Source organism: Lutra lutra, chromosome 1 (genome assembly GCF_902655055.1).
Source record: "Lutra lutra chromosome 1, mLutLut1.2, whole genome shotgun sequence".
NCBI lineage: Eukaryota > Metazoa > Chordata > Mammalia > Carnivora > Mustelidae > Lutra > Lutra lutra.
Genome location: NC_062278.1, coordinates 6130360 through 6143828, shown reverse-complemented (window position 1 = coordinate 6143828; position 13469 = coordinate 6130360). Strand labels below are relative to the sequence as shown.

Here is a 13469-nt window from a genome sequence, read left to right as displayed (position 1 = left end):
ATTTGTTGAGTATATAGCAGCCCCAATGAGAAACTTGTGTAGAATTAAGGGTAAATATGGGAATGGAAATAGATTTATACATTTTAGCAATCAAAAATCAAACCCCATTCGCCTAAAAATATTAGTTTATTAGGAATTCTTCCTTTTCTCACCTGTACTAGTAACAAGATACTGGTATCAGTATTTCAGATGAAAGTATATTATAAACAGAGCAAAGGACACAGACTTTGTACGTTAGAAATATTCTGGCTTATGCCAAGGGAAAAAAAAAGACGACAAAAAGCCTTTTTTTTAAGCAGACATGCAACCACAAACAAATTTCTCAAGTAATCTAGACATTTGGATCTAGCCGTGTAACCAAAATGTATGCATTACATTAGTCTGTTAATGAAAAAGGAATAGAAACTCTTAGGTTTCTGTATTTTACTTTTTCAGAGTTACACATGCAAATCATATTAATATTCACAGATATTTTTTAATGGGAAAACAACTTGTTTCTAACAATTCATTTTTCCAATAACATGTTACTATGTTAAAAAGATTCAACAGTGCATTCATTTAATCTGGTGATCTTCCTTTCAACAAATACCTGTTAAATTAAACCTCACTGCAAAGAATTCTTTATAGTATCAAGATTTCTAATCCTAGCAAAGGCCACAGTGAAAGAGCCCACACATGCTGCCGTTTAAGTTTGTTGTGATGAGATTATAATTTGCTCAAAGCATTCATAAAGTACTAATTTTGCTGTAGAGAAACGTAAGAAGATATCACTGTCTCATCCAAAAATATGACTGTTTTAATCTTCATCTATACCTTTTATTTTCTAACTGGTTAAAACTAAGACCTTGCCTCATAATGAGGCACATTTTGGCAACTCTGTAAATGCTGTTAGGTGCAAGTAAAAATGAGGAAAAGTTGTTGTGATAGTCACATTCATAACCTTCATAGAAAAATATATATTCCCTGAATTAGTCTTATCAAGTGGTCACCATTCCATATGAATTCCAGTATTATAAACAAAGTAAGACATTTAATGGGTTTTTGCTAATTGCCTGTTTCCCACTCTGCTTCAGAACTCGATTATCAACATCCCCATCATTGAATCCCCAGGTCCTTCTAGTTTAAGTTGTTTTTGACTTTTAAGGTGGTGAATTCTAGGGACTGGATTTTATGAAAGGACTGGATTTTATGGATTTTTGCTCAAAAGCCAGGTAAGCTTAGTGGCATTTCTCTTGAAATGTGCCTACCTTTTTCCCCCTCTTACTGCAGTAATGACACACCATAGCTGCGCCCATCTGAACCCTTAAAATGAGCATCAGTTTGCGATTTTGACTTTTTTTTTCAGCCCTTGAAGTTTTTGCTACAGACCCTGTACACTTCCCATTATTTTCTTCCTCTAAGGAATTATGGGGTTTCTTCAAAGACCTTCCTTTCTGAAAAGGAACACTCTTAGGACAGGTTACTTGTCTCTCCTTTCCACCTCTCCCCTCCAGGCTCCACCGTCTGTTTCCCCCCTCATAATCTCTGTAGTTGGGTTTCTGTACCAGGGCTCACTGTGACCTGCTCCATTATGGCTTTTAGGAAATTCCTCAAAAAAGGTGCCAACAAGGTATTAACTTTAGAGCTTGGAGCAGAACACAACTGCCGGTTTACTTGTGGTCGCTGATCCCACTTCTACGTTTCCATAGTCACTATTGTGCTTTTGTTTTCCAGGATCTGAACTGCCTGAAAAAAAGTGCTTTGCTATTAATATCTTCTAGCTCTTTTTCACTGTCAGAATTTATGGTTGTATCATCCTCTTTATAAACAGTAATTTTTTCTTAGCCGCAGCAGAAGCAGTTCGATGCGGCAGCTTTCTGCTGCTCTTCCTAAAACACACATTTTCTGGTCTTGAAATCGCATCCTTGAAATTGCTCATTTTTTTTATCTTACTTGCAGCCACAGTGGCATATCTGCTGAGAACTTTGTCAGGCACCATGTTTGCTTTCAGAGTTGCACTAGACACTTGCACTGCAGCCTTCTCATTATGCATACATGTTCTCATTTTTGTATTGGGTTCTCTGTCCCTAGGAACAGATTCTGAAAAACGAGTGAAAGTTCATGTAAATGCAAAAACCTTGTAACACAAGTTTTTACTACTACTTACAATTCCTCAGTAACACATTCCTAAACAATAAATTTAAAAATTACTCACATTGCTAAATAAGTAAAAAACGTACATGATTTCTCATCAGTGATACTACATGTTCTTAACATTGGTAGAACCTCCCATTTCCTTATCAACAAAAGGAAGCCTTGAGTAGTATGCCACCTGGCACGCTTTCTAATCTGCAAAGAAAACTGCCACTTCGAACAGGAGCAGACTTGTGAGACTGTATCTTCAGCATCATAAAGCACCAAATTCTTGGTATCATTTTGGATATTCTCTGTTGAACTATTTTAGGATATTCAACAGCAGTTCTGAAATGATTTCCCTAGAACCTCCAAGAGAAGGCAGTGCCATCATGACTCGATGTGGCATCAGCTCTACCTCAAGAAGTTCCTTGAAGTTTGAATTCCAACACCTTTAGTCAAAACAAACATGAACCAGTAGATAAAAAGGAATTGCCTGTTCGTTTTATCTAACTAAAATATGGTTTTAACCCTAGGTCCACTTTTTTAAAAATATTTGAGCATTTTTACATAACTGAAATTATTAAATCCTGGTTCCATTATTATTTAAATAATAATTTTCTGAGCTAGGTATATACTGGCCATCCAGAGGATCAGGATAAAGATTCTAAAACACTAATTCTATACATATGAACTCTAATTGCTCTAAGAACTAAGAGGTGTAGGGCGACTGTGAGAACCACATTCTAGAAACCAAACAGATTTATGGGGTAAGGAAAGCTTCCTTTGAGGAGTGTTACTGTAGCTGAGAGCTAGGAACTGTGGAGGGATTAAACAGGCAGGACGGAAAGCACTACCGAGAGGCAATTTTCCAAGCGTGGTGGGAGAGCTACCCAAGCTGTGGTGAGGATCCCATGATGTTGCACCCACCGCTCCACGATTACCAACAGGTGGGCTCAAATCAGTGTTATTTCTGCCAATGTCTCAAAGCCAGATTTTCAAATTTCAAATATAGGATTAATTAATGCACTCCTAGGCTTTTGGAAAGTTCACATCATGCCACTTCGTTTTTTACAAAAGATCTACCTGATTTTGCTAACCAAAAGAAATCAAAGAGGATCTCACTTTTATTTAAAAAAAAAAAAAAAAAAAGGGCACCTGTGTGGCTCAGTCAGTTAAGCATCTATCTGCCTTTGGCTCAGGCTCCCCCTGCTCAGCACAGAGCCTGCTTCTTCTCCCTCTGCCTGCCGCTCCCCCTGCTTGTGGCCTCTAATAAAGTCTTTAAAAAAAAAAAAAAAAAAAAAAAAAAGTTTGGGGCCAAAAGCGCAAACAGCGTTTGGTGTTGGTTTTGCTGAGAGCCTCTAGAGAGGCAGCAAACACCTTGAGCCAGAAGAGGGGCCCACCAAGCTCCTCCCGCTGCTGCCCGAGCTCTTGTACTGTCTGAGCACCTGGGCTTGAGCTACACTCATTTTGTGCATCCGTTAGTAAGCCATGTCCTAAGATACCAGAGAAGCCTGAGAGGTGATTTTTCAGAGTCTGCAAATGCCTTCAATTTTTTCCATCTATATTAATGGTAGCTGCATCTTTGTTTTATCCCATATTTGGGCTTATGAAAGCTTTCACAGGAATGCCTTACTTTCAGAGAGCAGGCAAAATCTGTATTTCTTGATAAAAATGCACCTGAACTTCAGCCGCTGAGGGTTAGGTTTTATCTGTTGGCACTCTAGCCTTGCAGCCATTAAATCAAGCTATCTAAAACTGTTTTAAAGGTACACAAGCCTTGCTGGGGGGTGAGTTTGGGGACCCCACCTCATTTGCAGACATTCAGCAGTTGGTAAAAACAGGCTAGAGACCACCGAAACGCCAGAGTCCACATCTGCGCTCTCCCACTCTATCCTTTTCACCACTAAGGATGAGAAAATAAGGACTCATTTTGCCAGCTCTCAAGTAATGCTATTCATTCTACTGCAGTGAAACTCCCAACGATCAACAACCTTTCTAGTTTTTCCTTTATGAACAGAGAGGTTTGCCCTTCTGTCACCTAGCACAAATGAGTACAGGTGAAAATGGGCTACTATTGATTGATATGTTCATTAAGAGTGAGAACTGAGGAAGTCTTCTGCTCTCAAAAGGAAAGCCCTTCCGATTTTACCCTCAGTCTGTGAAACTCACTTCAAAATGTGCTTGCGCTTTCTCCAAGACCCAGCCTGGTTAGAACTCCTGTACTAAAAGCAACCCCAAAAATGCATCAGTCCCTTTTGCCAACTATGGGACTTCTATACTTTTCCAGTGAAGTTCTATTTCTAAAGGTAACTTGTTTTGTTCATTCTACGTCCCCAGGCATTGCAAAAATGGCCTTTTCACTGCTGAGTTCATCCTCAGACTCCTGGGCAGCACAGCCTCCCCTGCCTGGCTGGGCTTTGTGCGGTCACTCACACAAGCAGCAGAGACCATGAGAAAGCTCGCGTTTTCACTACGAAGGGCCTTTTCTCAGGAATGTTTAAAATTACCAACTAATGTCTCTGCAAAGCAACCCTAGGTCCAAAGTCAATCTTCAGCACATAAAATCAATGTTAGGCAAATACTAGTATGTGAATTGGTATGCTACAACAGACAAACGCTCTTATAAACAGATAACAAAATGAAGGTTAAATCTGACCTACACAGATGACAGCAACCAGCATCGCTCAACTACTTCCATTTGCATGTTGACACCACATCAAAAGTAGATAGCCAGTTCACTCCCAACAATATAGCCATCTGATAGTATAGATAAAATCCTAGCACACCAACCACTTCTGTGGGACAAAAGGACTTAAGTGACAGCAACTAATTCCTTTTTGATGTACTGATGCAATTTAGGAGCCCAGTAAATATGAGCTCATTTAACAAATGGATACTTGTAATCCAAAATAAGGGAAAACAGTTAAGATTCTACAAAAGAAACTCTAAGTAGGTTTTTAAAAGTGCTTTAAGAAAAGCTGCACTTCAAATATGTAACTATGGGGGGAGGGAGGGATAACCGAGTCAATTCTACTGTGTACAGCCACTCCAACTTGATGAAGCTGTAACTCTAGTCTTAGACCTAAAATGGGAAGGTCACAGAATAAAGATAAAAGCACTCTAAGACAGAAGAGTGACAGTGTGGGAAACTAAAAAAAAAGCATACATGTAAGTCAGTGTTAATTTTATTACTAAGAATTTGGTAAATTATAAAGTGCTTTATTCGCCTTGAGAAAACTACAAACAGTTTTTAGAAATATATACAGGATCATTCAGAGCTAGAGAGAAGTCCAATTTATATGTTAGGGTACAAGCTTATAACTTTTGGAGGACACTGCTCTAACAATACATTTGTGATTGTGTCACTTAATACTAACCAGTCAGTGCAATCCCCAAGTCCTCCTGTCCCAGATGGTCTTGGTCAGGTGATTTGGAGGAGCCACTGAGAGCTTGAGCGATTGCTGCTTTCCTATAAATGATTCCCTATTTGGATATGGCAAAAACCTCATCCACAGAGTAAAAATTTACATCTGTAATAGCACCCCATCACAGTTCACCTATATGACCACTTTAAATTGTATCACTGTGTGTTCTAAGATGGTCTGTGGTGAATAGAAATTTGGATGTAGACATTATACTTTTGATTCAAAGCAATTAGCTCTATTTTAAGGACTAGTCATATTCCAATTATGATACTTAATGCAAAACTGTTTTCCTAGATCCAAAATAAACTTCACATCATTGCTGTAGAAGCATGAAAATTTTTAATCTCATCAGCATTTTAATTGTGGAATATTAAAAACAAATCTGAAAATGGGAAAAAGATGAAAGCATGTCCGAATCAGAATGAACATGTACTAGCCTATTTCACATCTTTTTGAAGTACTGGACATTACTGGTTGTTGTGGCCGGTGGTAAATCCAGAGCGGAAATCTTGTTTGCAAATCAATGTAACCTCTCTCGAGCAAGGATTTCACCAGAGCTAGTTTGAGATGCCTTCTTCCTTGTCTGCCCTTTGGGGCGTCTGGGTGGCTCAGTGGTTTAAGCCTCCGCCTTTGGCTCACGTCGTGATCTTGGGGTCCTGGGATTGAGCCCCACATTGGGCTCTCTGCTCAGTGGAGAGCCTGCTTCCCCTTCCCCCTGCCTGCCTCTCTGCCTACTTGTGATCTGTCAAATAAATTTTAAAAATCTTAAAAAAAAAAAAATTCCTTGTCTGCCCTTCACTGAAAAGCAATGAAATGATCAAAATCTCAGGGCGCAAACAGCATTCATCATGGATATTCATCCCTCCCAAAGCACAGGTTTCCAAAAAAGACCCCATACACTGGAAAGTGTCTTTACAGGTTTTCTCTAACTCCCTGAGCTGAGCATTTTCCTGTTTTCTGGGGGAGCTGGTAACACTGCAAAGTCAGCTTCTACAGTATGGCCACATCAGGTCAGGAGATTGTCAGAAATAATTCCAGAATCAAGAGCTGTTCTTCACTAGCTTGGTCCCTTTTACAGTTGAACAGATGAACTTAAATTCATCTATCAAGTCTTCAACACACTCCATGATGAGCACCACAGAATTCTGTTTGGCTCTGATGGCTAAGGTAGCTCATCACTCTATGGCTTTCTCACATCCCCAGAAAAGTTAATTGTTAACAGCCACGATTCTCAAAGACTTGTGATAGCTACTGCCGTTTTTTCACCCCTAAAAATCTGATAAAAGCTCTGTGAACTATCAATTCAGGGATCCTGTACCTGTCTGATGAAGTTTTTAACTTTAAATTTTTGTTGACATACAGTGCAATACTGGTTTCTGGATTTAATGAACTTCTTGTAAGAGATCTCAGAGCATTTTTTAAAAACTTTGACAGAGAGAAAGATCACAAGTAGGCAGAGAGGCAGGCAGAGAGGGGGTAGGGAAGCAGGCTCCCTGCCAAGCCCCCCGATGTGGGGCTCGATCCCAGGACCCTGAGATCATGACCTGAGCCGAAGGCAGAGGCTTAACCCACTGAGCCACCCAGGCACCCCAAGAGATGTCAGAGCATTTTAAACTGTTGGGCAGGATAAGCTATCAGGCATCAACCCTGGTTTTCAATCTACTTTATTACTTCCCTAATGAAAAGCAGCAGGGCACAGACAATCCAAGGACAACCCCTTTAGGGCCCATCTTTCAACTCCCTCCTCTCCCCACCCCCCCAGCCCATATGACAGGGTGGCCCTGCTTTCTGCCTGAGAAAGCAATCACAAGTGGACAGAGGTTTGAGAGAGAAAATAGAGCTGTTTAAGAGTAAAGATGAGTTGCAAGGGAAATTGACTGCCCACTGCAGACCTTATAGAATTAATCAGCTAGAAGGCTTGAAGTTGTTTAAGATGTTAAGATAACATTAAATTTATTATACTCTTTTAGTTAGTAATTGACTTTAAAAAAGGTAAAGAAAACTGGTTCCTAGATGACAACTGAGTCATGAGCTGTGGTAATGAGTTAATTTAGAAAAGTTTGAGAGATCTTGTGTGGGAGTGAAAAACCAGAGATTTTTTTCATCCGGCTCCAGTGAAATGGTCAGAATTTCACAGGTGAACTGAATGTGTGCATACCCGAGGACTAAGTATGGATCGACACTTCGAAAATTACCTTCAGAATATTAAAAATGAGATTGTTTCAAGATGTAACTACTGATCAAAAAATGCAGTAACTTCTAAATACTACTCCTGTAGGCCAGGCCGGCTGCTGCAGTCCAGGCAAACTGTAACTGGTTGTCTTGTTTCACTTAGGTCAGTCAGAATCCCATTCAAGGTTTTCATAAATGACAAAACTTACCTTAAAAACTAAAGCATGACCAGAAAATATGCTCAAACACTGGTAATTAAATTCAATGAAACGGTCAGTTGGTCGGACAAATAGATACATATTCTACAGTTACTTACATGATGCCAGAGACAGAGCCTGCAGATTTGTAAGACCCCAATGTTTTAACTGTCCTCCATCCAAACTCCCTACATCAGGTCCATACAAGCAATCCTTAAGGAGACACCAAGTAAAAGTCTTGATATTTTCCCACCAAATTCACAGTGTATTAAGGAACTAGCTTGGCAGATTATTAGTGACTAGTAAAAACCTCCCAATTTTGAGAATCCCCACATACTGTTTGGCAACATCTATAATTTAAGAAAACAGCTACAAAAACCTCAATTAAGAAGTGAGAAAAGACAACACAGCCCTCACCATTAAGGTCTTTACACTTTAATCTCCATTCATTCACAACTTTTGAGCTACCAAGTGGTATTAGCACTTACTAATCTAGTTGGACTAGATTTTTCCACAATGTTCCATTTTCTCCCTAGCGTTGACAATTTTACTTGGTTTGGTCTTTGTTCCCAAATACTAGAATCAGAGACAGTCTTTAAACAGTGACGTTGCAAATTTCTTAAGGTTTCTCCTTTATTCCATCCTGTTATCCACAGCAGGAGTTGAGAGATGGACTTACATAATAACGGAGAGTTCTCCCGCAGGGAGGGGGACTACATCACACCAGAAAATAACTCAACTACAATTTCCATACAACATAAGACACTGAAGTGTTTGTGGACTACTCCAAGATGCCGAATCAAGGATATATGCTGACTTAACATGGATGAAAAGGATGGAGCTGGTATTTCAGCTATAAAGGGCAAGGCAAACAGACCTGTTCTAGCCATTTAGAAGTTACTCAAAAAAACCAACGCGATTGAGTAGAAAGGAAAAACCAAAAATACTGTAAGCACTGTGAACAACGTTCTTGCATTCTAGTGATACACAAACCTCATTTTTCTCAGGTGGCACAATCAAATTCAATGTGCACTGATGAGAGATTGAAGTCCTTTCAATGTAGTTTTTAAAACGATACAATGAAATTAACAAATTGTGTTCTGATTATTCTAAAGAAAAAAAAAGGCTAGAAGGGCAGGGAATGTAGTATGAACCCAAGGCAGTTCTAAGAACTCTTATCTAACACGTCAGCAACCAATGGAGTGTGAAGATTTAGTGACAAGTCTTATTCTTACTTTTGGACGATAATACCTTCAAGATGGCATTTTTATTGGCTTCATACCTTCTCATTTGCAATTCTAGGTTTTGAAGTGCCTTTTCCCCAAACATAAGTTCTTTCTCCCCATTTTCATGTACTATTTAAAAGAAACTTTTGTGTTGTAACTTAGAAGCTGTGAGTAAATGCTTTATCATTCTTTCCAAATAATTACTAAATTGAGAATGAATGTAATCAGAGATTTTCCCCTAAAATAAAAAAGGGAGAATGACCACCCTAAGAATTATCTGAAAATGGGATACACTTTCCCTTTTATTTAGAAGTTACTACACATTGTTGGTATACCTTTTAAAGTAAGTCTGATTTTTTAAAAAAAAAGTTTTTAAACCTCACCTATTTCTTAAGTGTTTGACATCTTTTTTCTTAGTAGTCTTTCAAAGGAATCAAAACTCAAATCTAAATACCTCAGCCCTTTTTTTCAACCATAAGTGAATAAAATCATAGGACCCTGGACATACACAACCACAGCAGTTTTTGTTGTTGTTCATATACACCATTAAGTGACTTCAAGTGCAATGAAAAACTACAGCACTTACTTCCGGATCAGTTCACATTCAGTCTGCAAGCTTTTGTCTTTTTTCACAAGTAAATACAAACTGATCCCAAACACATTAAAGTACATCCGTGCATTAAATCCCTGCGCATTTCGCATAAAGTAGAAAAAAAGTCAAACATGTTCTAGTGCTCAATGTAAACATTTTGAACTATTAATTATTTATTAATTTTCCTTAAAGTACTTAGGAGTGTGTGTCACATATTCAAAGTTAACCTTAGGAATAGCACCATGACCAAAAAAACCCATAAAAGTGATTCTCACTATAATCCCTTAGTTTTACTTCAGAACTTGAGAAGCTACCATTGTCAACCACATCTTCAAAGTCATGAGGCCAAATTCTTGGTTTGCTTTTTTTTTTCCAGGTGAAACCAAAATACTGCTTTCTATACACAAAGGTCTAACAGTTTTGGACAAAAAGAAAAATTAGTAATTGGTTGACCAGCCAATCTATGACCAGTTAATTCAGTCCAAAAGATAAGAATAGTTCTACTGATGAAGGCTAATGATCAAAGTCTCATTCTACCAAAAGAATTTATGTATTTATGAACATACTCTATATTTGTATTTATGGATTTTTTTGGTACCTTTTTGCAGATGATGGTAAACATGGAGTTATAACCCTGAGAATAGATATAAAACTGAGAAGCTTTAGAAGAGTTTAAATAAATTAATGGATAGGACATCTATCACCGTTGCTTAAAACTAGGGAAGTAAAGAACATTCCATTAATGTTTTCAGGTCAAGAATCAAGGCCAATTCTCCTGAATCACTCTCTCTACCATATACTCAACATGAACTCTAATAAGAAGAGCTTCATAGTTTTGAAGTAATCGCAGCTCTCTCAACAACAAAGGACGGGTAGGTCTATCCCACCTATCGCAATTGGTAATGTCCAAAAATATCCTTCCCCTTACATCAAAGTACCTTCTACCATGTCGAATGGAACAAATAACTGAAAAGTAACAACACTTAAGAACATTCTCTTAACACTGACACCAGAGTCTGATGCTTTTCCATACCTGCCACCTTTAGGATACACAGGAGAAAAAGGTTAATTTTGTCTGGAACCAAACACAGGGCCAATAAATAACAAAGGTGGGAGTACTCTAACATACTCCTTCGCTACAAAATATGTAAACCATTTGAATCAAGTCCATCTTCAGGCACAAACAAGCTAGGAATGGCCACCTACACTGTATGGAGTAGCACAACCTATCAAGCAAAAGTATTTGGCTCGAAAATAAGTATACTTATTTGATGTATTTGATGATGTGATAGAGAAGTTTCACTTTAAATGGATTTCAAAATTATTTTCCCACAACACATGACAGTTTCTTAGCTTTAAACTAGAGGTCACTAGTAAAGATACACTTAGTTGCCCCCACAAAGAACGCCTGGGATTGCACATGGCAGCAGTAAGTTAAAACAAAGAGACAGAGAATGACGTTTAACTGTTTTCCTATATAGATGAGATTTGCGATTGCACTCTTAACAAAACAACTCTACAATCTCAGTGGAAAGGAGGGGAAACTACATATAATTTAAATACTCTCTTGGCCCTGTACACTCTATTAAAGAACACACTTTTCCTAAATCTAAGGCACACAAACTCCTCTATTTCACAGAGTAAGACTATGGAAGACCAAGATTTTGGTTAAATCCCTTACATAGAAACCAGGAGATCTTGAAAAGACAAATTATATAGCATTCTGTTAGTGCACAATTGAAAAGAAAATGCTAGGACTATGGTCTGGGCCTTAGAGGTTTAAAATATACAATCAAAACATTTTAAAAAATAATTTACCAGCACTTTATAAATTCAAGTTTATAAAATAAAAGTGATGACGTTTTCCTTAAAAATAAAGAAAAAGAGAGAAAAGACCCAACAACATTTGGAAAGAAACCATTTCAATGAAAATGACCAAATCTGGTATAATGCATTCTGCTCAAGTAGCCAGGGAAAGGGGAGGGGGGGGGGGGGGAGTGGTAGGTACCTCGCCTACTAATCATGGTTACACCTCCCATGATTATAGTGTCAGTATGCACATAATATGTAGGAAGAATCTGTAAACATAGGCCACGTGAAACTGTTCGACTACAACAGGACAGGGGTTAGAAACTACCACCTCTTGACGCGGTCAGAAAGTAACTGCGTGACACTTGCTACCATGAAAGTAATGCTTGTCGGTTTTGATAACCAGGATGTCTAGTGTTGAACAGATTTCAAATTCTTGCTATCTGTAGTTAAATACTGTCAAAGTAGATCTGCCCCCAAAATGAAGCATATTTTGGCACCTGTGCTGAGCGCTGCTACAAAGGCAAGCAAGTGCAAATAAAGATAACAGTCATGATTTAGTCACATTCATAACTTTTCATAGAAAAATATAAATATATTCCCTGAATTGTAGGACAAAAAATAATTTCAACAGCCAACTTTCACCATAAATTCCAGTCCATTTCCTCCTTCAATGAACTGGCTTTCTGTCAAGGTCATAAGGTGCAATCATCAAAATCCAACACATTTTCTAAGCTTCTGTCATCATCCCCATCGTGGTATCTCACGGTCCTTCTGCCCTGATTTCTCGTTTTGATTTTTGAACGTCGAAGACCTCTTTTCGATTTTGCATAGTCCAAGTCCTCCCAGTCGTTATCGTCCACACTCAGCCTAGGCCGTTTGCTCTGTCTCCGCCGCCTCGCGCCTCTAGATGCGGCAGCTGCACAAGCTTTACCTTTTCTCACCGCTTTTGCTTTTCCTCTCGTTTTCCTCTTTTTGGTTTTCGCGTCATCGGCACAGTCCACGTCGGATTCCGTCACAGACGCCAACTCGGAGTCGGATCTGGGGCCGGCGCCGGCCCCCGGCTCGGACGCGCCTCCGGGCCCAGCCGCCGGCCGGCTCTCGGGCTCGGGCCGAAGCCTCTTCCTCTTGGCGTCGGCCTCGGCCGCCGCCTGCGACGCCCGCAGCGCCTTGGTCGTGCTGAACGGCGCCTTCCCGTAGGTCCGGAGCCTCCGGCCGTTCCACCTGCGCAGCCCGTAGTTCAGGTCGTCCTCAAAGGCGTTCTCGGCGCTCGCCTTCTGCACCAGAGCGGCCTCCGGGGAGCACTGTTGGCCCGCCTCAGCTCCGGGAACATGGCTTTGCGACGGCTCCTCTGAAGCCCCAACCGAGCAACTCCCGGCGTGCGAAGGCGCACCGTCCGCTCCGTGCCTCCCGGCGTGCCTGCTCCTGGGCTCGGGGCTCGGCAGCCCTTCGGAGCCCGAGTCTCCGTGCGCAGACGGACCGACGCTGCCCGCGCGGCCCTCCGAGTCGCCGGCGCGCCGCTCGCTCGGCACTCCCGGGCCGCCGTCGCCCTCAGACTCGCTCGCCGTCTTCCCAGCGGGGGCACGCGCGGCCGGGAGGGGCTTTCTCCGTCCGTTTCTGGTTCTGCGGCCCGCGCCGTCTAAGCCGACGTCCTCCGCGCCACTCCCGGGCTTGGTCTTACTGGCGGCGGCCGTCGCCCGTCTTCGCGGAGTCCTGAGGAGACCCGTTTTGGCTTTTGAGGCCTTCTTAGCCACCTTCGAATTGCTGTCTGAGTCACTGGAACAGACCCTTTTCCTGGAAACTTTCCTGCTTTGTCCATGGTCCTGTGACGCGGAATCTACAAATTAAAAAGTAAGAGTATCCTTTTAATCCGTAAGGCTATGTGCGGAGGAATTAAATGCCCGTCATTCTAAGCGCCTGGAGTCCGGCCTCC

At 40.6% G+C, this 13469-nt stretch overlaps 1 protein-coding gene across 3 annotated transcripts in view; it reads right to left on the bottom strand.

Annotated features, from left to right (window-relative positions):
- Nucleotides 1–3155: 3155 nt before the first annotated feature.
- The window catches only part of BRWD1 (bromodomain and WD repeat domain containing 1), a 115043-nt gene continuing 104729 nt past the window's right edge, over nt 3156–13469 (bottom strand). For all 3 annotated transcript variants that reach the window (XM_047719871.1, XM_047719878.1, XM_047719885.1), the window contains exon 40: nt 3156–13373. In XM_047719871.1, the coding sequence (XP_047575827.1) occupies nt 12232–13373 (1142 nt within the window). In that variant the 3' untranslated portion in view covers nt 3156–12231. The remainder of the gene's footprint in view (nt 13374–13469) is intronic.